The 27,277-nt window shown below is 39.5% G+C and overlaps 1 protein-coding gene across 1 annotated transcript; it reads right to left on the reverse strand.

The window, feature by feature from the left end:
* Positions 1 to 1,092: 1,092 nt before the first annotated feature.
* Positions 1,093 to 27,257, reverse strand: Sdha (succinate dehydrogenase complex flavoprotein subunit A). The gene is made up of 15 exons (XM_036206971.1): positions 27,151 to 27,257; positions 21,888 to 21,974; positions 19,941 to 20,102; positions 17,261 to 17,404; positions 16,776 to 16,940; positions 14,892 to 15,040; positions 11,035 to 11,159; positions 9,615 to 9,783; positions 8,633 to 8,828; positions 7,789 to 7,960; positions 5,046 to 5,164; positions 4,009 to 4,120; positions 3,687 to 3,817; positions 2,201 to 2,314; positions 1,093 to 1,542 (listed from the first exon to the last, which is right to left on the reverse strand). Exons 1-15 carry the CDS (start codon positions 27,211 to 27,213, stop codon positions 1,456 to 1,458), a joined length of 1,995 nt encoding a protein of 664 aa, XP_036062864.1. The 5' UTR covers positions 27,214 to 27,257; the 3' UTR covers positions 1,093 to 1,455.
* Between the last annotated feature and the right edge of the window lie 20 nt (positions 27,258 to 27,277).

Raw genomic sequence — 27,277 nt, forward strand, 5'->3', positions numbered from 1 at the left:
TGCTGGGATAATAGGCAAGCAGTGTCATGTCCAGCTTTGTGAAATTTTTAGTGTAGCTTTTCTATATTTTTTGGTTATTTTCTTTTTTAAGTTTTGAGGTATAATTAGAAGAATATAAATATAATCAGCACATAAAACTTTCCTCCTCTTCTCCAAGTCTACACAGAACTACTGATCTGCTGTTGCTACAGGTTAGTTTGCAGTTTCTAGACTTCAAGTGGAATCTGTGCACCTTTTTGACTTACTATTGTCAATAACACTGGGATTCATCCATGCTGCTGTGTACACCAACAGCCCATCCCTTTCTAATAGTGATGAGCAATGTGTGGACACAATACAATCATCCTTTCCTGCAAGTCAAAGCAATTTTTCTGTGGCTACTTTCTATAACAGATACAAAACTTCTAGGTCATTTTCAGTGGCTAGAATTCTATCACCTTTCCTTTATTTCTGGTCTGACAACCCTGACATCAAGCTCTAGTCTCCACATTAAAAAAAAAAAAAAAAAAAAAAAATGAAACCAGCATAGTGCATTCTTATTTTATTTTGCTGTGATAAAACACCCTGACCAAAAGCATCTTTGAGAAAGGATTTATTTGGCTTACAATTTCTGGTTAAAGTCCTTCATTTTGAGGAAGTCAGGGCAGGAACTTGAAGCAACTAGTTACATACAGAGTGAAAAGTAGAGCAATGAATGAATGCATGCATGGTGAGTGCTCAGCTTGCTCTTATACAATCCAGGATCCACTGGATCATGGGAATGGTGGTGCCCATAGTGGGCTGTCTTCCCCTATCAATTAGCATAATCAAGACAATCCCTCAAAGACATGCCCACAGGCCAATTAAATTGAAGTAGTCCTTCATTGAGACTCTCTTCCTAGGTGATGCTAGTTGTGTCAAGTTGACAAAGCTACCTGCACATACCGCCCCTTCACATATACATGAATGTATGCATATACCTCTCCCCACCTAAAAAAGACACTGGCTCTATACTTATCACATTCAAAACTTTCTATTTAAGTATTAAGGGCCCATCCTACTTCTCAATTTTATTTACCAGTACATCTTAACATTCTACAAAGTCTAGTTTAGTATATAGCACAAGAAACTTTATAGTTGAAAAACACAACTGCTGGGGCTAGACAGGGAAGACAATTACATTTGCTATTTTAGACAAATAGAAAAGCCTAAAATCAAATACATGACTTTATTTAGAAATAAAAGACATTTGTATTTTATTTAAGAATTATGCCAGTTTTATTACTGCACAAAAATAAAGGGACAAAGTCGAGTGTAGTTGTCCCTCACATCAAGTACTAGCAAGCTGTTGGCTAATAATCTATGAAGTGACTCCTTGTTCATGAGTAGAATTTTAACAAGACACATATGACAGGAAAACCGATGTAAGCTATTATACATAATCACATAAGCTGGTCTGGTAGCTGCCAGGTTTTATCAGTAGGAACGGATAGCAGGGGGTACGGTGGCACAGTCAGCTTCATTCAAGGTCTTGTCAATGACAGGTCTATACTCCAAAGTAACCTTGGAGAAAAGGGTCAGAGTGAATCAAAGCATGGATATTTAGTCATTTCTTCTGTGCGTCTATAACATTAAGCCATCAAAGTAGATTTACAGGCATGAGAACTTTAAGACAAAGGAGTCACAAGTTGGCTATGTAAATTATGGTAACTCTTCCTTCCCCATTTCCTCTACAGCCTATGCTGACCTCCAACTCAAGCTCCTCCTGCCTTAGCCTCCTGCTATGAGGTGAACAGTTGCCTCTGTTATAACATTCTGCTTAAGTGAATGAGTCCAAGCAACTATGAACTTTCTGAAACTGGGAGAAAAAAATAAATCTTTAATCCTTTGTTATTGACATCAGGTATTTCATCACAGTGATATAAACGTATTAATAATCAGTCACCACTTCTTCCCTACCATAAGCCTCAGACATCTAGTCATTGTTCAGTACTCTTTATCTGGTACAGAAGATGAGAGCTGACCCTATACTAAGGTCCCCCTAACTACCTAGGCACTGGATTCTGTTTCTAGCAAGAAGCATAACTTACATTATTCTTTTGGTGATAACTCGGATCTGTTAAAAGCTGGTTTAAAACTAGGTTGCCTCCCAAACTGGCCAACCATTGAAGACCACATAGAGTGGCTCAGTGCATCCCTGGGCTGAAACATGCCTACATACCTTCCCAGTCTTGACGTCCACATACGAGAGGGTGTGCTTCCTCCAGTGTTCCTCAAATGGCCTCTTCTGCTGTCCCTGGATGGGCTTGGAGTAATCATACTCATCAACCCGAACCTGAGGTAAAACACAAACCTCCTCTCTTACCATAGAGCAACATCAAAAAACACAGAAAATATTAACAAATGCACAGGGACTTCCCAGGAGGTGGGCGCCTTGGCAAAGAAAGGGCTTTTGGAGCCAGGCATATAAGTATAGTACATCTATTTCTGCATTTTTCTCTTACAACTTTATAAATAACTATCATTTATGCAGTTTTTCTTTTGGCTTCATGCATTGAGATTTCTTCAACTTTTCACTTTAGCATTGTTAATTTAAATGGGCTTTTGTTTTGTTTTGAGACAAGGTCTCTCTACATAGCCCTGGCTGTCTTGAAACTTACTATGTAGACCAGGCTTGCCTCGAACTCACAGAGATCCGCCTGCCTTTGCTTCCTAAGTGCTAGGATTAGACATGCACTACCATACCTGGCTGAATTTAGCTGTTTTCTAAGTTTAGCATTTATACTAATGAAAGTTTGTCAGTACACTGACTGTTAACAAAGAAAACTTTGCACGTGGGAATAGATTAGATGAGCAAGAGACTCTAAAAAAACCCTAAGATCAGATACCTTGCTGTTTCTACTAAAAGCAAATACTGGAGAAGTGGCAGATAGGATGTTCCTTACCTGAGCCAATGTCAAAACACAGCCCTAGCTATACATTTCTAACTATAGCATAAGCCTGCTGAGAATAACCAAATCTGCTTCACATCTTCAAAGCTTTATTTATCTCAGCTCCTAACAGTTACCTTTGAAGAAGCTTGTAGCCTTTAGTACATATTGGGGATATGCTTGCTCATGTTTCTTTGCATTTCTGCAGGTTAAATCAATACAGGTTCAAAGCAAATGAAAACTTCTGCTTAGCTCACTTTTCCTGTTTACTCACAACTCTACATTGTCCAGAACCTGTGTACCCATCATGGGAAGTCTCTGGTTGATATATTCATCCTGAACTTGGAGCTACACCCAAGCTTCTCCTTGTGTTCTCTACCATTACATGTAGAATCCAACATGTGTGCTCTGTATAGACAATAGTCTGCATAAAAACCATGGTCAGGGCAGATCTCTAATTCCTTCTGCAAGCCTCAGGATGTGTCTGAGCTAAAGACTCATGAATAGTTTAACTGGTTATAGTCACTGGATGCATTTTACCCTTAGCCCTGCTAAGAACCAGGCCTGTTCTGCTTACAGATGCTGCATGGGCTGACTCAAAGCAAGAAAAAGGTGCAAGGTTCTGAGAGTGAGAATAAGAATAAAAAATATTGGAGGTAAAAGTGTTTTCCTTGATTTACTTTTGGGAAAAATAAAATGAAACAGAGAAAATCAGTAGGGATGATTAAAAGCAGATGAGAAAATTTTAGGTCAATGTGATATATCTTGAAGTCATACTTTATAATCTTCCCTGGCATGAGCTCCCCGTGACTCCTTCCGTGCCTCTGCACCATATATGGCCTGAAGTGCACACAGCATCAGGTTCTGCAGCTCCAGGGTCTCCACCAGGTCTGTGTTCCAGATCATTCCTGGGAATACACAAAACCCCATCAGAGACAGATGGGATCCAGTCATGTAGATGATACTCTGGACTTACCAGCAACATACAGCTGTGGGGAAGTGACAGCTGACAGCAGGCATGAATAAGGTAATGGTAAATGGGATAGATACCAGCCTACCCCAGAGAAAGCAGTGTCCCCTCAGAATACCGCTGACTCACCTCTGTCAAATGTCTTTAGATGCTTCAAGTCTCCATATAACTTGCTAATTTTTTCACAGCCTTCTTGCAATACACTTCCCTCTCGGAACACTGCAGCATGACTCTGCATCGACTATCATAAGATACCATTATACATTTTTAATGCACAGAAGAAGACATGCAAAAACTCTGATCTTTAGTTTTTCGGAATTTTATATATTTACACAATTTAAATAAACTAGGAAATTCAGACTATGAATTAAATTTAAACTTAAGGTAATTTTTTTCCTGGAGAAAGGGTCTTAGATGCATATGATCCTCCTACCATAGTTTCCCAAGTATGCCACTTTACCTTGGAAAAAATAAAATTTTGATTAAATTTAAAAATTGTTTCTATGTGCTCCATTATGTAGGTATCTCACAACAAATCTGTACATATCACTTATGTTTTATTTTACTTCTCTGGTAGCATTTCTGGAACACAACTATCCCCAAGTCCAAGTGGGCTAATAGTGGTGGGTGCAGTGGGAGATCATGCAGTTAAAAGGAGACCAGGGTCTGAGAACCCTGGTGACCAGGCACTGCTCCACTGTCTAAGGGACTAGGGGTTAGCTCCTACCCACTTTACTCTCCCTACTTTCTGACTTTGTTACAGTACAACAAGAACCAGTCTGGGGATGTTCTCTTTCTCAAAGCTGAGAGAAGCTATATAACATGACACAACAATGAAAGGTGAGCAGGGTTGCCATGCTGGCTTCCCAGTGACCTGGGACTCAAGTTTCTGATGTTCTTCCTATTGGCTGCAAGGCACATGACAGGTAGTACAGGTCTGAGGATGAATGCCAAACTCAAATATAGGAGTGCCAGGGAAAGCCCTGGTGCTAAAGCTGTTGCTTATTTCTGCCATGAACTAAGAACTCCAATGTTCTATGTGGAAAGAAACACATCTAAGGCTCCTGGTCACTTTTGTACTCTGACTTGGAAAATGAGGAACAGGTCCTCCTGCTGTCAACCTCCAAGCACCCACACAGGATGACTGTGGCTGTGTCTACTCCTACCTTCTGCATGCTGAGGCGTAGTTCTGATGTTCTTATGCTTCCATCAGCAAATCTTAACTTGTCAAGATTCATAACTGACTCTTCTCCAGCATTTGCTTTAATTGGAGGAACTTTATCTCCTTAAAAGAAAACTAGAATTAACTTTCAAAATCACTTAGGGAAAAAGGAGAGATTAAAATACCACTCAAATTACACCATAGCCATTCCAGGAGTCTGGAAAGCATAGAAGTAATCTGAGTCAACATTGTCTTGGCACCAAGCTAAGGTATAAGATACTGACCCAGAGTCAATTTTGTTGTCTTTGTTGTTTTTTAGACAGGGAGTCTCTGTGTAATAACCCTGGCTTTCCTGGAACTCACCTGTAGGCCAGGCTAGCCTCAAAATTACAGAGCTGTGCCTACCCCTGCCTCCCAAGTGCTGGGATTAAAGGCATGGGTTATTCCCAGAGTCAATTTTTAAGAACACATAAACAAAAATATTCCAATATAGTAGGTAACCATTTTTGAAACTAAGAGACTTCTATGTACTCAGAATGGTTGTTACTCTAGTAAGCAAACTGGACACCCTTGACATAGTGAGGGTCAGCTTCCCACTTTCTCCCATGAAAGGATGAACAGGTGGCTATCCTATGTGACTCAAAAAGCTGCCTGCTGGTCTTGATTCTTGTGTCCTTTTAACTAGACCTAAAGATCATGACTTTTAGGCAGGGGGTACAACTTAGAAATAGAGTACTGGCTAGCACTGGTAAGGCCCCAGGTTTGATGCCCTATACTACACTGCCCCCTGCAAAAATCAAAGTCCTCCCCCACCAAAAAAAGTTCTGAGGTATTTAAAAAGTTGTTTTAGGTGGCAGAGGCATTTTCTATTCAAGAAAAGCAGGCAACAGCTGCTTTCAGCCACCTCTTCTCCAAGGAAAGTAGGGAACTGGTTCTTATGTGTCCTCCCAGGAATGTAACTAGTTCATTTCCCTTCTTTGTCTTGAGATAATCAGGAACTCACTATACAGTCCAGATCAGCCTTGAACTAACAACCTTCTTACCTCAGCCTTCTGAGTATTCAAATTACAGGTGCGTGTGTGCCTGGTTCCTTTTTAGTGTTTAAAAAACCAATCACTCAGTAGAACTGACTTTTCTTGTGGTATACATTTTTACAACTTTCAACACTACTATAAACAGGATATCCCAGACTTACACTTTTAAAAATTAGGCTGTTACCCTTTGGGGTAAAATATTACAAACCTTTTCATTTTTTAAATTAAAGAAATAGTGAATTTGCTGCCTTTTGTTGTTCTTATTTTTTCAGTAGGGTTTTTCAGGTTGGGGCAAACAGAATTGTATTTAGGTACAACCAGCACTAGGACTGTTTCTTTCTTACAGTTTGCTATTTCCAGAATTAAAATCACATGTGCAGCCTTTTGAGTCTTACTCTAAGTGCCCTGTCTGAGATGTTGTTGAGTATTGACATTTGTTCTTTTCATCACTGAGTTTAAAACAAATCTTAACATGGATTTGTAGAACCTCTGCATATAAATACATAAGGTATTCTTATAAAACTTTCTTTTTCTCATTCTCATTCTCAAAGCAGAAGCAGGGCACCTGAATCTCTACATTGCTCTAGGAGAAGTGATTTGGATCCTCAATGCTAAGTACAAGGCTAACAAAAACCTACTTTTGGTGTCAGAGAAGATACTCTGAACCTTGTCTGTGCAGCTGGCCAGTACTAAGGACCAGAAATTGTCTTTACATTCTAGCTTATACTGTGGCATGACTAGAAGTGTGAAGATGCAAGATATAAAACTGATGGCCCACATCTTTTATTTACCAGTGAGGCAAGGAAGTGATAGTTTCTATGTTATCACTACTGTTCACCATAAAACATACAATATATAAACTGTACAATTTACACCTACAATTAACAAGAGGAAAGAGTGATGGATGTAACGGGGAGAGTATCTTCCTCCTCATGAGATGTCCTCTCACACCGCTCTTCTGAGCAGACAGACAAAATAGCTCCAAGGAAGGCTTCTGGGGCGGAGCTCTACTAAACTTGTGGTTCTGTCTCTGTAAGCAGAACTACACTCCAACACAAGGCATTCTTCCCTTTTACACATTGTTTCAAGCTACCGTAAGAAGACATCAACTGAAATGCATTCTATCCTTGGGGGGCAGGGGCTTATGTCATCCCTTTATTAATGAAATTCCATTATATCTTGTTTTTGAAACAGACAAACATTTTTCTGTAATTACCAAGAAGTCACACATTTATTTTTACTATTAAAAATATTTCAATGCAAAAGAAATTTATAACAGGTAAATAATACGTAATCAACTTCCCCTCAAAATACCAATTTCTTAATAGTGTCTTTTAAGGACACAATGACTATTTAAAAAAAAAAAAAAAAAAAAAAAAAAAAAAAAGCAACCAAGCCATACATGAACGTGTACACAGCACTGAGGAAGCAGAGGCAGCTGGATATGAGTTCAAGGCCAGCTTGGCTGATAAGCTGAGTTCTGGACTAACCAGAGCTATATAGCAAAACCATGTCTTAAAAAAAAAAAAAGACCCAATCCCTTCTTACCTTCTTGACTATTAAGATTCCCAAGAGTCTAGTCTCAACATTAATACTACACAATCTGTTTCTATGAGAAAAAACAGAGTTCCTCTATGATCACTAAGCAAATTTCCAGCAACAAAAACTATGGAATCTCCTAAAATAGCTTGAAGGCTTGAAGAGAACACATACCAGGTCTGCAAGATTCTTCAATGCTCAGGGCACAGGCTCGACCAAAGACTACGAGGTCCAATAGGGAATTTGCTCCAAGTCGGTTGGCACCATGCACCGAAGCGCAGGCAGCCTCCCCACAGGCATACAGGCCAGGCACAATCTGATCCTGTCCATTCACATGCTTCAGCACCTGCAGGAATATTTTAGATGAGGCTTCAGAAATGCCTATGGTTCCATGTGCCTGCTTCCCTAGCATACTTCCCACACCTGACATAGAGAAAGTAAAGACTGCATCCTCTCTATTTCACTCTTTTTAGTATATCCCCAGTTCTCCTTTTGCTCCTGAACTCTTAGTGTTTGTTACAAGCAGATCAAAGATGGTCGGGGTTCCTCAGAGTCTCAGTCACCACCTGATTTGACTAAGGAATATGGCAGGTGATGGAACATTAAAGGGAAGAGAAAAAACTGAGGATCATCTATGAACTAGGGTAGTATTTCCTACCCTTTGTCTTGACAGAAGTTCAAAGCAGAAGGACCGGCTGATAAGCATTTGTGAATTGCTCATAACCCAAGTATCAATTGTATATATAAATCACCTATTTATAAGGTCACCATAAAAGTATCAAATTATATAGAAAAGCAATTATAAAATGGAAAAGTGTATAGTATTATAGCTATAGGGGAATTAATATTTTATTGGTTATTACCAAGTAGAAGTAAACCCAGGAACATAACCTACCCTCTGGCATTTTATAATTTAAACTACTAAACACACTGTACTTTGGAGGGGAAAATGTCTGTTTTTCCTTCTATGCCTTTAAGCCCCAGAAGGATTTCTGTGAGGTGGGCTTGTCACCATTACCTGCCCCTTGTAGTTAGTGGGAATCCCACCCATGTTGTAATGCACAGTGGGGAGAACAGGGATGGGCTCCTTAGTGACATCCACACCAGCGAAGATCATAGCCGTCTCTGAAATTCCAGGCAGCCGTGTAGCCAGCTGCTCAGGGGGCAGATGGTGCAACTGCAGGTAGACATGATCTTTCTCCGGGCCACAACCTCTGCAAAACAACACTGTACCATGAGGTAAAGACCAGTAAGAGCCAACTCAAATCACTGAAGTATGGGGGCCTCAACAATCCTTGATCTTGAAGAAAATTTCACCTTCATCTATGGTCAGCATCTCATTACTATTTTTTTCCTTCAAGTATTTTTCAATCATCTATAGTGTGTCAGGAACAATTCTGTACAGGGACACAAGCAAAAATAGAAACCTGTACTCACCAAAGTCACATTCTCATCTTGGGTATCATGATTTCCTATGTTTTCCTTGGTAAATGTGTTACAAAGTCTCCATAACCCATCAGACTCCTCTATTTTAAATCAAAGTGTCAAACCCACATAGGTCCCTGCATTAAGTAACAGGGTTGGGCCCTGAGAGCCTAAAGCAATTTCACCAAAGGACAAGCAACACACAAGCCCAGGTTACCTGACAAGACACCTGGAGGTAGTGACAGACAACATAACTCCTAAGGCTTATGAGTATTAGCTGGGTGTGAGTCTCTCTCCCATACCATGAGAACGTGATATGCTTACTTTGACACACACACCAATGTGAAGAAGATTCCCAAAATGTAGGTCTTTAGGGAAATATCACAAACTAACAGATGTTAGCCAGAAAATAATGGGGTAGCTTTATCCTTGTAGATAGGTGCAGGGGTGCCTGTCTGCAAAGGTAAAGTGCTAAAATACATAGATGTGACCTGATGGCTACCAAAGAGAAAAGAAGAGAACACATATTTGTCTGCCTGCCTACACTCATGCATCCCTCGAGGAGAATCACAAACCTTCCTTCACGGATCTCCATAGTCATGGATCGAGATACAACATCTCTAGATGCCAGGTCCTTGGCAACAGGGGCATATCTCTCCATGAACCTTTCACCTTGACTGTTGATGAGAATACCTCCCTCTCCACGGCATCCTTCTGTGATGAGACAGCCAGCACCATATATACCTGTCAGGTGATTAAATGCTTATAAATGAATGATGACTAGGTAGCTATTTCATATGGCTAAATCCTTTTTTAGAAAACATTTTTTGGGGAAAAGAGACAAATGAGAAAGCACAACAGACCCAGGAAGGGTAGCTCACCCACAAGGCTCTAACCCCTATCTGAATACACATCATGTGTGTTTAGTAGACTTAATTTTTTTTTTTTTTTTCTGGAGACAGGGTTTCTCTGTGTAGCTTTGAGCCTGTCCTGGAACTTGCTCTGTAGCCCAGGCTAGCCTCGAACTCAGAGAGATCCACCTGCCTCTGCCTCTGGAATGCTGGGATTAAAGGCGTGCAGTGCACCACCACTGGGCTAGTAGACTTTTAAAATATACCTTTATACCAAGAAAAGTGGTAAAAAGTTTAGGCAGGAATAAACAAGCTTGGAAAATTTCTGAAGTACACAAACAGCAAAACTGACACATTATTTTAATGGTTAACATTTATGTTTGTACCAATCTTAAACATTCACTCACTTAAGTTCTATGATGGCCCTGGGTAATAAGAAGCTATCCTTAGAGACAAGAAAGTTGAAGCTTAGTAACCCGTCTAAGTCACAGAGCCCAAAATCAAACTTGAGGAGCATGACGTAGCCTGGGTTTTTAATATAACTCTGTGTCCCTCAATGTAAGGAAAAACAAGGAATGTCATGTACTGAATTTTAACAGAAGAGGCTAAATAAGTGTTATTTTTAAACTGAATTTTTGTTCATATGCCAAAAGGGCTCATGCTCTACAAGTAAGAACAGAAGTTCTTACATTTCACCTGCTTTTTACTTTTTATAGCTTCAGTAACATCCTTTGGGTAGTTTATTTCTTATATATTGTGAAGGAAGAATAAAAAATGGGAGTACTAAACACAGGAAATCCAGAGGATCAGTGACACTGGACAAAAACTGCAGTAAGAAAACAAACACATTTATTTTTTCATTATCTATCTCTGTCCATCTCTCTCCTCTGACTCAAGGCTCTGATAGGCAGTAAGAGCTAATTTCTCCCAAAACTAGCTCTTTCCCTCTTCCAAATCCAAACCCAAACTCTGGCATCAGGTGGAGTCTGATCTGTTCTAACTTCATATCCCTCTAACCATGGGTGCCTAAAACTAAATATGAACTGCCTTGATGGAACCAGGATTTAAGACAGGAGAACTGCATAGGTATTGCATGTTTATAAGACAAAGAAGAACTCAGAGCCAGACAGGTACCCCATCCTACCTGTGGGGTGGAACTGAATAAACTCTAAGTCCTGGCAAGGCAAGCCAGCCCTGGTGATCATGGCTGTGCCATCCCCTGTGCTGGTATGGGCAGATGTGCAGCTGAAGTAGGTTCGCCCATAGCCCCTGAAAACAGAAAACAGTGACTATGAGCATCAGTTGACACCAAACCTCTTCTTCCGAAATCGAAGAATATATAGTGTCGCCTCTAGAGCATGAACCTCTAACAACTCCTTGCTTGTACTCTGACCCATGCATGTATGTACATGGCACACAATACTGGGAGGCCACATTTGTGATGCTGCTACCATGGGATGGATAGAATTTAGAAGACAGAGAAGGGGAATTTTGTGTTTATTATTTTTTTTTACATTTATTTATTTATTATGTATACAGTGTTCTGCCTACATGCATGCTTGCAGGCCAGAAGAGGGCATCAGATCTTATTACGGATGGTTGTAAGCCACCATGTGGGTGCTGGGACTTGAACTCAGGACCTCTGGAAGAACAGCCAGCGTTCTTAACCGCTAAGCCATCTCTCCAGCCCCGTTTTTTTTTAATTTGGTACTCTGTGCTTTACCTACAAAGAATTTTCCTGATAAGGATATATTACTTCTATAATGAAAAAAATTTAAATATTTATTGATTTGTTTTTTTTCTTTTATTATTTCTTCCCCAGCCTTATTGTACATTTATAAGACATACACATGATCTGATAAATGTATACTAGGAACTGATTTCCACAATCAATTTCATTAATACATCCATAACCTTACATAATTATCCTTTCTTTGTGGTGTTGACATTTAAGACTCTTAGCAACTGAATCATTAATTATTATAGCCAACATGCTACCTATCAGGTTTCAGAAATTACTCATCTCATGACTCAAACTATTTTTGTTTAAATACAGATGTCCCTCATAGGCTCATATATTGAAAAGGCTTAGTCCATAGCTAGCTGCATTATTTGGGAGACTGTGAAAACTTTAGGACACGGAACTTTACTAGAGGAAGTAGATCTCTGGGGGGTATGTCTTATCCTATATACAATCCTGGATTAATATCTTTCACTCTTTGCCAAATCACATACTTGTCACTAAAATATCCTGCTTAAATGCATGAATCCATGTCACCATGCACTGAGCCTACTGAAACCGTAAGTCAAAATAAACCCTTCCTTGCATAAACTGTTTGGTAACAGTGACAAGCTGGCTAATTCAATCCTGTATCTTGGCCACTATGAATAATACTGCAGCAAACATTTGCATTGATGATATATTCATGATGTTGTTATGCTAACTTTACTCCCTTAACATATGTGGCCATGGTGGGATTGATGCATCATGCTAGTTTTACTCTTAGGGTATTTTTATTTTTAATGGTATGAGTGTGATGTGTTTGCATGTCTATGAGTGTTTGTGTGTATGTACGCCTGATGTTAAGACTGGGTATCTTTGTGGTGATACATTGTGTATCAAATAAAGCTTGCCTGAGGATCAGAGGACAGAGCCAGCCACTGGATTAGACACAGAGGCCAGGCACACACCTTTAATCCTAGCACTTGGAAGACAAAGATTCATCTGGATATCTGTGAGTTCAAATCCACTCTGGACTACGAGATTGATTCAGTCTAGGAGAGAAACAGAGCCAGACAGTGGTAGCACACACCTTTAATCCCAGTGCTTGAGATCTCATGCCTTTGCTACCAATATTTGGGAAAGCACATATGCCATTAATCCCAGCACTAAGAAGCAAGTGCTATGGCTGGGCAGATAAAGGCATATAAGGTGTGGAGACAGGAACTAGAGGTTTTTTCAGCTGAAGACTCAAAGGCTTTCAGTCAGAGGATTTGTAGAAATAGGATCTTGCCTTCCATTTGGCCTGAGGATTCTGTAGTGGTGAGAAGTTTCTTTAGTGGCTTTTTCTTTTGTCTCTCTGATCTTTCAGCATTTACCCCAATATCTGGCTCTGGGTTTTTTAATTATAAGACAATTTAAAACTTGAGCAACATCTCTTTCTTGATTGCTCTCTATTTTATTGAAGCAAGGTCTCTTAACTAAGCCAAGAGCTCATCAACTAGCTAGTCTAGCTATCCAGTTTTGCTCAGGAATCCCAACTCTGCCTCTTAAGTCATGGGATTACAGATGGGCAACACTTGCTCCACTTTATGTGGGTTCTGGCCATCTAAGGTCTGATTCTCATGTGAGCAGCAAGTACTTTGTCTACTAAGCTATCTCCTTAGTCTTCTTTAGTTTTCTGAGGAACCTTCACAATGTCTAATAACAATTTATACTCTTAATAGTCTTTAGTCTTTTGGGCCACTTTATATCTTTTTTTTTTTTAAGATTTATATATATATATATATATATATATATATATATATATAAAACACACACACACACACACATATGTGTGTGTGTCTGTGTGTCTGTGTCTGTGTGAGTTATACAATATGTGTGCCAATTCCCAAAGAGGCCACCCCAGAGCTAGAGTTACAGGTAGTTATGAGCCTTCATAGAAGCAAGTGCTGGGACCAGAACTCAGGTCCTCTGCAAGAGTAACAGCTCTTAATTCTGAGCCATCTCTCCAGCCCATTGTTTTGGTTAAAAAAAGAAAAAATATATATTATTATTGAGTGTATATGGTAAGCGTGGGTACAGGCACTGCCATGGCACATGTGTGGAGAGTCAGATGAAAACTTTAAGAAGTCTGTTCTGTTCTTCTATTATAAGTTCTATAGCTCGAACTCAGGTAGATTGTCACATTTGTGTGGTAACTGCTGTTACCTAGTATGATGGTTTAAATAAAAATGGCCTCTATAGGCTCATATATTTGAATGCTTGGTCCCCATTGGTGGAACTGTTTAAGAAGGATTGGAAGGTGTATCACTGGGGGTGGGCTTTGATGTTAAAAAAGACTCTGGACTCTCTCTGCCTCATGGTAGTGGATCAAGATTGAATATCCAGCTGCTCCTTTATTCAACCATCATGGACTCTAGCCCTTTGAAACTGGAGGCCACTTTCTTTTATAAGTTGCTTTGGTCATGGTGTTTTATCAAGCAATAGAAAACTAAGACAGTTGGCCTCCTTTTCACTACATCTTCATCTACACTCACTAGTGTTTGTATCTTTACATTAACCATCCTCACAAGTGTGGCTGTTACTTGAACTCCCCAGATGTTTAATGGTGCTGAGCACCTTTTATAAACCTGCACACCATGTGCATCCCCTATGCCCTGAGAAAAACATCTATTCAGGTTCTATATCCATTTAAAAACATTTATTTAAACTTTCTTTTCTTTTTTTTGGAGGATGATGGTGGTAATAGAGACTGAATCCAGGACCACATGTATTCTAGACAAGCAAATACTCCACAATTAAGATATAACCTCAGCTCTTAATTTTTAAAATGGTAAAAATAAAGTCATATCAAGTGAAAGTTACTTATTTTCATCATGCAAGCAGATAGTATTTCGTGATTCTAAGAATCATTATACACAGTAAACAAGAAGCAGGAAAGTTTATCTGAAAAGGTCATGTGAATCTCCTGGCTTATTCTTTATGTAAGAATAGGCAGGGTATGCTTTATAATCCCCAATTTTGTCCTACAATGCTCAAAGAACATCTATATTGTGATGAAGGTACCAAGGCTGGGAAAGGTTACCTTCCACATGAAGTGACATAAAGGCCTATGTCTGACCCTTTGTTCTGAACCAGTTTTATTTAAGAAAAAAGCAAATAAACCCTCCTCTTAAATGTTGAAACTCAATTTTTCTATAAGAAATTAAATAGTTAAAAAAAAAAAAGAAAGAAAGGAAGGGAGAAAGAAAGATAAAGAAAGAAAAATCAGCTCCTACCCAGTAGCAATAACAGTGTTCTTTGCTCTTATTCGGTGTATGGACCCATCTTCTATGCACAGTGCAATGACACCACGGCACTCCCCACTTTCCATCAAAAGATCCAAGGCAAAATACTCCACAAAATAGCTGGTGTCATATCGCAGAGACTGTAAGAAAAAGAGCCCATTTCAAACTGTGTAAGATTAAGATTAAACCAACAACACTCAAAATGTGAACAGTTAAACAATGAACACAGTTTGAAGGACTTGATCCAGTCCTGTTAACAAATGGAAGGAAGTTTAAAGAATACTAGGGTTTGTAATGAAGTTACACGAGCTTATATTAGCATGAATACTGATAGCAGTACAAGCACAAAAAGTCACCCTATGTTTAGCAGTACATTCACAACAAAAAAAAATGCAGAGAATAGAATGTAACAGGCTCTAGGTTACTCATATTTTAGTAACACCACTCTTATTTCTACAAAATCTTAGGTGGCACTCTAGGCTCTCTGGTGGCTCCATTTAATACTGAACACTCTCAAGAATTTGGTACCCTCAATGAGACCCAAGGATCACAGAGTCATGACCTAGAAGAGCTGCTACCTACACATGGCTATTTGATTAATAAAATATAAACATCCAGCTCCTCTACATCTGTACCTGCTGTGGCCACATAGGGCTGGTAGTAAGCAATGCAGGTAAGCTCATTTCCATGTACATAGGGAAGTCAGCCCTGGACAATGCCCACCAAGGGTGGATTTGAGCTTAGGCAAATGGTCAAAACCACCAAAAAACAAGCATATACTGTTACATTTTCTTCAGTGTACTCAGCCTAAAGGAAGCTACTAGTGTTCTAATATTCTCATGTTAACCACTTGTCATTGCTTTCTGTTGATTTTCTGGATATGCCAAACTAGGCTGACTATCTAGTACTATACTGGTTCTCAATCTTCCTAATGCTGAAACCCTTTAATACAGTTCCTCATGTTATGGTGACCCCAAACATAGTTATTTTTGTTGCTACTTCATGACTATAATTTTGTTACTGTTATGAATAATATGTAAATGTGTTTTCCAATGGTCTTTTTGTGGGTCATGACCCACAGGTTGAGAATCACTGATCTAGTGACTCCTGTCCCTCAAGACTTCATCCAGTTTAACAGTGAAATATTAAAACATACCAGTCAGTTGAGGAACAGAGAGATGATAAAAATACTTCCTCTCTTCTTGACATGTGATGGATCACAAATGCAAGATGGTAAGCAATGACTACCAATTCAAGTTTCCAAAACAGACACAAGGAATAACATACTGTTTTAAAGACAGCTTTTCACAATACCTATTCAATACTTCAGATTAATATTTACTTAGGACACTTAATATCTGTGAAAGCTTTTTGTCAATCTGGCACAGGCTAGAATCATTAAAGAGGGAATCTCAACTGAGAAAATGGTCCCATCAGACTGTGCTGGAGGCAAGCCTGTGGGTTTTTTTTCTTTACTGATATAAAGGAGCCCAGCCCACTGTGTGTGGTGCCATGCCTGTGTAAGTGGTTCAGGGGTGTATAAAAAAGTAGGCTGGGCAAGCCATAGGGAACAAGCCATTAGGCAGTGTTCCTCCAAGGGTTCCCCAGAAGTTCCTGTCTCAAGTTCTTGCCCTGACATCCCTTCATAATGGACTAAAACTATAAAGTGAAATAAGCCCTTTCCTCCCTTAAGTTGCTTTTGGTTATGCTCTTTGTCACAGCAATCAAAGCAGAACATTGTTTATTGTCTTGGGTTTTGTTTTTTTTTTTTTTTTTTTTTTTAAGTGATTGCCTCCTGTCCTATAACATTCTCACTGTTAACCCTAATCCAAACCATCTATGTGTTCCATTCCTTCAGCCCCAAGTCAGCCTCACCCTTCCATACAAGGTGTGCAAAAGAGAATGGCCTGTTCGATCAGCCACACAGCAGCACCGATGAGCCTGCCCGCCTTTCCCAAACTTGAGGCTCTGTCCACCAAATGCACGTTGATAAATCTTCCCATCTTCAGTTCTGCTAAATGGCATGCCATAATTCTCTAGCTGTGAAACACAAAAAAAGCAAAGATATGTTACCTTAGACAAGTCAAAATATTCTGATTAATTTGCACCAAACCTGAAATCTAAAACTTCCATACTAGCATATTCTATGAAAACATTAACCATTTGGTGGGAAAAAAATCTTGTTAAATGAACTGAATAGTTATAGGAAAAACTTCCTTATTACCAGCGATGGGACCCTAGAGCTCAATTTGAACTCTCCAACAGCCATATTCCCATCCCCTTCTTTTATTTTACATTGGTTCTTTTTTTACTATAAGCAGAATACATGCACAATGAACCAAGAGTTTCCCTTCAGTTACCTCGACCACAGAGGCAGGGGCTTGCTCTGTCATGTAATGGATGGCATCCTGATCCCCCAGCCAGTCAGATCCTTTCACGGTGTCGTAGAAATGCCACCTCCAGTTGTCCTCTTCCATGTTCCCCAAAGCAGCATTGATGCCTCCCTGGAAATACCATGCGAATTGCTTTCATGCTTTAACTGTGAGCCCGCAACTGCCTCTGCAGCTCATCTCCTCACTGAGATCTGACTCTGAGAAAGTCAACTTCTTATGTGGTGACTCTTCGTGAGGGTTAAGGAATAATAAGACAGGCCCCAAGTCATGAAACTTCTCTTGACTACATGGACTAGACAGGTGACTTAATTTATATCTGTGAAGGGGATGTTGCTTGATCTCAATGCCTGTAAAGACTGAAAAAGGTCCTTATACCTTATCTATTGCTTATCTGTCTAGAAATTTATGATAAAATGCTCTAAATGGCACTTGTATGTGAATTAAAATACTCCCTATCAAGTAAAGTGCCTCTCAATCAGTTAGATAATTCTGAACTCTGGTTTCTTTAGCTGTTATGTATCACTCTATCTTATCCCTTAGAAAATATGGTAGCACTGGGACAAATCCTTCCTTCTTCTTGTACCTTATATTTCTTTTTCTGGAAACAGAGTCTCACTGTTTAACCCTTACTAGCTTGGAATTTTCTTTGTAGACCAGGCTGGCCTTGAACTCAGAGTTCTGCCTGCCTGTTTCTGCCTCCTTTGGTGCTGAGATTAAAGGCATGTGCCACTACACCCAGCTCCCAACTTAAATTTCAATTCATCCTTTTCAGATAAACTTCTTTTTACAAGGGAAGGCACCCTGGTATGACTTGATGGTTTCTCAATGGTTCATGTATTGGAGGGACACACAATCCACAGTGTAATGGTATTAAAAAATGGTGGAACCTTTGAGAATATGTTAGGTTTTGGGGAATGTGTACTCTTGAGAGTAATTAAAGTAGTTTTTACTGAACTTTAGATAGTTCCTATCTAAAAAAAAAAAAAAAAAGCAAAACTAACCCCTCCCATGTTTTAGTTTCCTGTCTGTCTGGTCTCGTGACTTCTTCCTCTCATAAGAGCTCATCATAATGCAATCTACCACGTTATGTTGTAGGCAAGGGAGCCCTCACTGAAGACCAAATGCATTTTGGACTCAAAAATTTCTTTTTTTTAATACGGTACCAAACATTGGACACTGTTTTATAGGAAGGGGAAATAAATACACACATCTTACTTCCTTCTCTTCTGCCAATTGTTGTTCAGTAAGTTTTGAGCCAGCTGACCTAAGCTGAATTCCTTCCCTTCTGACTACTGCTGTGCCTTGGTACTCCCAGTTATGGGATCCTTCAGTTTGGAGGAGTCACAGGAGGAACTAAGAACCTTGTGGTAACCGAGTAAAGGTTACAGTTACTTTCTTTTCTTTTTTATCCAACACCTCCAGTTGTAAAGCCAAGATGATCCTGATAACAAACTTTAAGTTACATATTTATAGCAGGATATAACAACTACTTTGGGAAAAAAAATGTATAACTGATAGTAGTCATCACTTTATTGCTACCTGAAAACCAGGGCCACAAATGCTGGTCCTCTGAGAACTCTCAAATTTTTTGAAATCTCCAGAACTCTACCCCTAGCTAATTCTCCTTATAACCAGTAGCCAAACTTCTCCTTTCTCCTATTCTGTTACTACTACACTACCTTAACACGACACTACAAATTCTGTTCAGGTCTCCTTTTCCTTCTGGATAATTTCTCTCAATGTGTTTTAATTCTTGAGCTTAGAAACCACCTATTCAACTCAGTGCCCAAAGCATGTATTAGAGGCTGTGTTAGCAACAACAGAGAGTAAGGTGGCTTTTCCCAGCTCCTGGAAGCCATCGAACTTTGCTATTGGCTTAGAAAAAAACCACTCCAGATACTAAGAAAGATAGTCAAACATGAATTTGCCAACCATAGAAAGATTAGTGTTACTTAGTGATCCTAGAATATTCCTCACATCCATACCATCAAAGCTCGATGTAATACACATTTAACAAGGTACTATAGTGTGGATTTTGAAAGTCCCCCAAAAGGCTCATGTGCTAAAGGAACGATGGTGCTATTGGTAGATGGGAGAACTCTTAGGAGGCAGGGCCTAATGAAAAGAATTTAAGCCACTGGGCATGCCCTTGAAGGGGATATAGCACCCTGCCTTCTCCTCACTTTTTAGTTCCTGGCTGCCTTGAGATGAGGCACATGCCCCTTCAGTGATATAAGGTGCTGCCACAGGCCCAAAAAGCATAGCCAAATGATCATGGCTGAAATCTCTGAAACTATATATCAAAATAAGTCTCTTCCTTTTAAGCTTATATCTCAGGTCTTTGTCTCAGTGATAAAAAAGCTGACTAACCTTAAGATCTGGCCTGTGCAAACATATTTGATACCAGGAAGAACTGTGGAGGAAACAGAAGTCAGGAGAGCTAGAAAAGACCCACATGTGAGAATAACAATCAGGTGCCGACCCAGAATGGTCCTGAGGAAGAGATTACTAGCTGTGAAATGAGAATGAATGATAGATTAGATGATAACAACTGTGGCTGGAGCTTGTGGAGAAGGCAAGAATTCACCTTACAGGAGGAGTGGTGGTGTGCAAGATCTGTGGGCATTGAAAAAGGCTTTTTTCTTACCTGTGCTGCAACAGTGTGTGATCGGGTAGGAAAGAGCTTTGTAAGGCAGGCAGTATTAAACCCTGCCTCAGAAAGGCCAAATGCAGCTCGCAAGCCTGCCCCACCGGCGCCTACCACCACAGCATCAAATTCATGATCCACAACTGGGTATTGAGTAGAAATCTGAAAAGGAAATTCAGCTATTCATTACATATTCAACTTCATAAAATATTAAGACTATAATTACAAAATAATCAAAGGAAAAAACAGCTGCTATACGCAGAGAGCCTCAATCCTGTTCTGGGATGAGTATGTATTCTTGGTATTGAAGTGTGTTAGGAACAATGGACCAGCAATCAGATTTTATTGACAAAAGAAGGCCTGTTCCCACCACCCCAACAAAATTAATTTTTTGTTTTGTTTTGAGACATTGTACTGGGTGGTTTTGTCTGTCAACTTGACACAAGCTAGAGTGATCAGAGGAAAGAGCCTCAGCTGAGGAAATGCCTTGAGATCCAGCTGTAAGTAAGGCATTTTCTCAATTAGTGATTAATGAGGGAGGGTGAGTAGTGCCATCTCTGGGCTGGTGGTCCTGGGTTTTATAAAAAGGTGGCCAGAGCAAGCCAGGAGAAGCAAGTCAGTAAGCAGCTCCTTTCCATGGCCTCTGCATCAGCTCTTGCTTCCAGGATCCTGTTCTGTTTGTTTTTTGTTTTTTTTGTTTTTTGAGACAGGGTTTCTCTGTGTAGCTTTGTGCCTTTCCTGGAACTCGCTTTGTAGACTAGGCTGGCCTCGAACTCACAGCCTGTCCTGTTTTGAATTCCTGTCCTGACTTCCTTCAGTGATGAACAGCAATGCTGGGGTGTAAGCCTAATAAACCCTTTCCTAATAAACTTGCTCTTTGGTCATGATGTTTCGTCGCAGCAAAGAAACCCTAACTAAGACAGACATCTTGCTCAGGCTTGCTCAAAATTCACCATCTTCCTGCCTCTGCTCCCCAACGCCTAGCTTTAAAAACAAACAAACAAACAAACAAACAAATAAACCCAGAGAGATTTTGAGAACACTTAAAATTATTAAAATTCCACTCTTTCTATTCTGCTACCAAAGCAAGGAAGTATAAAAGCAGAAGAAAACATCAATGAGCTCTAATTATATCTTTTTCTCAATGTTTTTACTCCTGTTCACAGCCATATCCATTTATCTACAGGAAACTAACCATGCACAGATAATGTTTGCCCACCTGTGGTGTACAAATCTTTCTTGAAAACAATGTTTTTGTTTAAATCAACACATTTCAGTTTTCCTGGGGGCAGACCACAACTATATTTCAGGCCTATATTTAGGGGCAGGGTCTGTGTGGGAAGATTTATCACTGAAAAATTGTCAAGCAGTATTCTGTAACTCCTGCTAGCTCATATGATAAAAACTTGTAAACAATGTTCAGGTTTTTTAAGACAGAAAGCAGAACAGGCTAAATACAAAGGAACTTCAACTCCTGTAGCTATACAGTCTTTTTTTGTGCAGGGATTCCACTGTCCATCACAGCATATACAGTTTGTTTGTATTTTCTTATATTGTTACTTTACTTGTATTTAGAGTTTATTTTAGATAAAGATTTGCCAGCAAAAATGTCAGTATCTATCTATGTAAGTATTTTTGTAAGTATTGCATTACACATATTTGCTCATGCAATCAATACCCAAAAAAACCTTTTTTTAAATATGGGCAATATTCAAATATAAAATGATCATAGATTATTATCGTTCAAAGCAAAGAAAAGTTGTTTACAACCTGGACATAATGGCACACACCTTTAATCCTAGCAGAGTCAGGCAGATCTCTGTGAGTTCAAGGCCAGCTTGGTCTACATAGTGAGTTCCAGGACAGCCAGAGCTACCTAGTGAGCCGCTGTCTTGAAAAAACAAAAACAAAAGAGAAGAGTTGTTTACAATTGAGCAATGAACTTACCGCATCTGAAACTTTGGCAGATGCTTTCTTACTCTCACCAACAGTGAAGTGAAAGCTACAGGTCTGTGTCTGGAATGTTGCTGGCCGCTGCAGAGATATAAATGTTGTTAGGGTCTTGAAGAAATACAAACAGAGGGGAATGAATTAAAATTCTCTTTCTAAATTGCTAAACTTCCTATGTACCCAGTTGCTCTCATTCCTCTAAAAATTTACCTTGAATCCTAAAAGACAGACCTAGGGGCAAGGACTTGGGTCTCATCCTCTCTACTCTGACTTGCCATTCTAGGGAAAGCCTCTTCCAAAAAAGCCTGTTTCTCCACAGAATACTACTATGACACTTGCTTTGTACTATATTAATCTATGTAACTCAATGAAGAATGGCAAGAAACCTATATTGCTATATTTTGCAAATAGTGAAGTATTTTACTGGTTCCATCTTAACCCTTTGCATACTGGCTCTCTGAATGTCCTTCAAGAATTTTGGTTCTAAAAAAATGAACTAGATGGTGTACTGGGAGACTTATACTCTAGAACAGACTATTGCTTATTGAAACAAGGTAAGCTTTAAGCTTAGGAATGAATCAATTATTTCTTTACCCTATATACCAAGACTTTAGCCACACCCCCTCTCATGGGTCAGGCCTGTTCTCCCTGACTGGTTGTCCCTGGCCTTCTCTGAAAACCTCTATTAACTCTCCAATATTAAGATAAACATATACTCGGAAAACCTAGTGCCAGTGAAATCAGTCCAGTGTGAATCCAGTCAGCCATTAAGGGAATACATTTTCCATTCTACTTGCTCTATTTTAATAGACCAAAATATAGTGAAGAGACTTGGACATATCCTAAGAAACAGTTCTAGGTAGTTAGGTACAGTTAAGAATTAAAAAAGGGGAGCTCACAAATGATCTTAAGAATTCCATGTTTTGAAGAGACATTATTATGTGACATGAAAAACATCTGTAGCTGGGCAGTGGTGGCGCACGCTTTTAATCCCAGCACTCGGGAGGCAGAGGCACGCCTGGGCTACCAAGTGAGTTCCAGGAAAGGCGCAAAGCTACACAGAGAAACCCTGTCTGGAAAAACCAAAAAAAAAAAAAAAAAAAAAAAAAAAAAGAAAAGAAAAAAATCTGGCAACATAAAATGAGTAACTTCTTTGTAAGTTGGAGGGCCTCAAGTCATTGTAGGTCCTAACATTTACACTTATTTACTTAGTTTTTGATACAAGGTCTTACTGTGTAGCCTGGCTGGCCTTGAACTCAGAGATCCACCTGCTTCTGTCTCAAGAGTGTTGATATTAAAGGAATGCACTACTAGGGAAGACACTTTTTTTTTTAACTTTTTAAAAAAAAAATTATTTCATAGTTGATTAAGAGGTGGCCTGTGTGTGTGTGTGTGTGTGTGTGTGTGTGTGTGTACACAAAAACCATCGGAAGATGCTGTGTCTTTCTTGATCATGCTCTACTTTCTGTCTACCACGGGTTCTAGGGATCAAACTTTAGGTCATCAGACTTGTGCAGTAAGCACCTTTATCCACAGAACCATCTTGCTGGGTTTCCACCTTATTTTTTGAGACAGTCTCAATTAACCTGAAGCTCACAATTTTAGGTAGGCTGGCCAGTGAACTCCCAAGATACACTTGTCTCCATGTCCCAGAATGGGAGTTTCAAACACAACTGGCTATGTCTGGTTTTTATGTGGGTACTGGAGATTAGAACTCATGTCCTCTTGCTTTCACAGCAAGTGTTCTTATTCACCGAGACATTTTCTAATTTGGAAACATGAACATGAATGAGGAAATTTAACTACACTGTAACAAAAAGTCCACTTATACCTTGTCCAGTAGGACAGATGTTCTCATGAAGGAAGTTGTGGAAGCAATTATCCCCAAGAAGCAAAGTACTCAATAAGCTAAGTGTCTAATCAGTTAAAGATTACATATCATCTTCTGAACAACCCTTGCAATTATAAAAAAGTGAATTGAAGTCTCTCTTATCATTCAGAAAACATAGAAATGGAGGTAAATACTAGTACATAATGACACAATTTAGAAATTGTTTCCATTACTAAACAGAAGTTTATTCCTTTTTTTTTTATAAATCTTTTTTTTTTTTTTTTTTTTTTTTTTGGTTTTTTGAGCAGGGTTTCTCTGTGTAGTTCTGATGCCTGTCCTAGATCTCACTCTGTAGACCAGGCTGGCCTTGAACTCACAGAGATCTGCCTGGCTCTACTTCTTGAGTGCTGGGATTATGGGTGTGTGCTACCAGCTTAAATCTTTTTAAATCTCAATGATTTAAAACAATAAATAACCATGTGAGATTATTTTCATTAAGAATTTTAGCTTTTAAGGTCAGTCAGATGACTTAGTGGGGCAAAGATGCTTCTTGTTGAGTCTGAGGACCTAAGCTTGATTCCCCAGGAACCACACTGTAGGAGAGAAGCCATACCTCCAAGTTGTCTGCTGACTTCTATACAGTGTGTGTGAACATACACAAATAAATGTAGTAAGATTTTAAATTTTCATTATTTTTTTAAGTAGAGATGCTTAAAATACAGTTTGTAGGGATAGGTATCCCTGACTTAGATGATTACAGTTCAAACTTTCAGAGGTTGTCCCACAAAATTCTCACAAACCACACAGAAAAACTGAAAGCCAGCGGGAACTATGGACCTATATCGTGCACTTACTCTGCTATCTAAAGATCTTTGAGGAAAATACCTGAGAAACTCCAAACTGAGATTAAAATTCTGGTTGTGAATAAATGCTAAGTCACAAGTCTACAAATGAGCCAGGAATAACAAAATACAGAACTGAATGTCATGGGTTCTATGATGATCCTGAGAAGCCAAACAAAATGGAAGCCTAACTCATGTAATTCTACATACACCATTAAAACATTCAAAACAATTCATTTAAAGAAAAGATTTATTCTACCATAATGTTTCATATATTTTTCCTAAGAATTTAAAAAACTTTATAGAAGGGAGCTGTCCCTGTTCTTACTTTGCCTATGAACAGAACAATTTCAAGTGTTTGTTATATCAGCCAACCAAAGGCAAAACAAATTTGATGAGTTGACAACTTGAAAGCATTTGTCAATACAGAATAGCTAATAGCTATTATTATTAATAGACAGAACAAAACAATTCTTTCTTCAGCATTTCTCAGTTGGTGGTCACAAATTTCTTTTTCTGCTAACCTGATTCTGTTCTTTTGTAAACTCAAATTCTTCATGAAAAAGAACAGCTTTAAATGCCAACAAATATTCAGTTTGAGGGCAGAATTTCTATAGGAACAGCCATCCTCATGAAGACTTTTTTAAAACCATATTCTGAGAGGCCTCACTTGAGGGTCAATTCTGTTTTTTCTATCTTATTATCCTGTTTCTAGTACTTAACCACAGAAGTTAACGAGAGCCATGACAAAGAAGGTAAAATGCTGGCAGCTAACATGATTCAATTAAAATTTGGGGGACAAAAAAAAAAAAAAGGCTTCCAATCAAGCACCTATGAAAGGAAAGAGTTATGCAGCCTGATCTCACATGCTTAGTTTTATTCTCACTTTCAACTGTAATTCTATTCTATTCTGAATAAAAGTCATAGCCTAGGGTGAAGACATGCTGATGTAGAAGAAACTTGAAGGGGTAGAATTGATGTTATAAAGGACTTATTAATAGACTTGCTTAAGAGACATTATGACACAAAACAGTATTTAGCTAAGGAAGTGTTGCCTTCAAAATACCCCCAAAATATGAGTATACTAGCCAGTCCTGTTAAAGATAAGTAAAATTAAGGATCCTAGAATGTAAATATTTCTTCACCAGGATTGACCAACCACTAGGTTCCATTCCCATAACAAAGGAGACAACCCAACTTACAACCATTAGGCCCATTTCTCTATCAGAGAACATTCCTCTAATAGGCAATTCTAGGAGGCAGCCCAGGGTGACAACCATCTTTAAGTAAGAAAAGCCGAATTCTACTGGCTAGACAAGATGGCAATAGGCAACAACTATATGGAAAAGAACAATGACGGTGTACTTAAAAATAATTCAGGCAAGGTGGAATATCTTTGCTGTGTAAATCTCCCACCTGCATAAGTGGCCAGACTTATGCAGTCTCCTGTCTCTGTCTAAATTGGTCAAAGTGGAAACTGGATCTGGGACCTGAAAGGGATTTAAGGATGACAACATATATGGAATGCATAAACCTAAGGTGTATACAAGTTAGTAAAATCTTCTGTTCTTGACTGGCTCCTTTTTGGGCATTAGCCAAAGCTGGACTAAGACTATCATTAAAAAGCTTTCTCCATATTTTTCCCTGAGTGTGTAGACTGAATCCTGGGGGTGGAGTGTATTCACATATTTCTGCTACAATTCTGTTATAATTACAGGTTATTAATCTGCTATTTCCTGTAAAAGGCTTCAGTGATCAGTACTTAAAACCCTCCTTGTAGTGTTTTAAGAACCCAAGGGATAGAGGTGGAGGTAAAAGTCTATGGCAGTAAATACAAATCACAGAAATTACCAATATTTGAAAATGCCTCTGGTCTTGCAAGGATAACTGCCAACTAACCCTTAAACATTTAATTGAACCTGATGTTTAACATCTATTTCAGAAAGGAGACAATTGCAGCCAATAATTATAGGCATAATGCTAGTCGATACTGTTCAATGTCTTAAGGCTTTTATTTCGTAATTAAACTATTAAGTAGGTAGGTGGGCCAGTTCATTTAGTTTGCTTTAATATAACCCTAGAAATCCGACGCATACTATCATCGTCCAAGAGTACACTGAGACACAATCTGACAATCTGGGAAACCCAACTCGGTCCTTTGCAGCTCAGGAGCACTCCCTGTGTCCCTATCCCACTCCAATGCAAAACAGTAGTCGCAAGACTGATGTACACGGTACAGAAGTGTCACCCGATATTTAAAAACAGTAGCTGAGGCCACTACACAAAACGCATAAGCTCATCACTTTCAACGTCTTAGTGTCAACATCCAGGCTACCAACTGTTACTGGCAGACCTGAGGGACACAGGCCGTTGCCGCCCGTTGACCTTGGAGGACTCAGCTGGGCCCAGACAGGGAAGGCCGGACTCCACTCCCGCGACCGTGGGGTCATGACCTTCGCCGGAAAGCTGTCGGCTCTGTCCCACTGCACCTTCCCAGTCCCAGCCCAACTGGGGTGGGATGGCGGGATCAGGAACACGCTCGGCTCTGGAGCACCCTGGTGCCCGCCATCCCGTGGCACTGACTCACCGCCCCAGCTAGCGCCAAGCGCCGCCCGCGAAGAAGCCGCGAAACTGCTCCAACGCCGGCCATGTCTCCACAGTCCTGCAAGCCTCAGCGACAGACTGCGCTTGCGCACCACGCCACGCCGGCGTCC

The sequence above is a fragment of the Onychomys torridus genome, chromosome 15 (assembly GCF_903995425.1).
Source record: "Onychomys torridus chromosome 15, mOncTor1.1, whole genome shotgun sequence".
Taxonomy (NCBI): domain Eukaryota; kingdom Metazoa; phylum Chordata; class Mammalia; order Rodentia; family Cricetidae; genus Onychomys; species Onychomys torridus.

Bases quoted from the DNA above. Each gene is read 5' to 3' on its own strand.
- Sdha (XM_036206971.1), bottom strand. From the start codon at position 27,213: ATGGCCGGCGTTGGAGCAGTTTCGCGGCTTCTTCGCGGGCGGCGCTTG. The intron at 21,975-27,150 runs GTGAGTCAGTGC...ATATCTCTGCAG, and splicing joins GCTTGGCGCTAGCTGGGGCG to CGGCCAGCAACATTCCAGAC. The intron at 15,041-16,775 runs GTGAGGCTGACT...TTTTTCTTACAG, and splicing joins TGCACACCTTGTATGGAAGG to TCTCTGCGATATGACACCAG.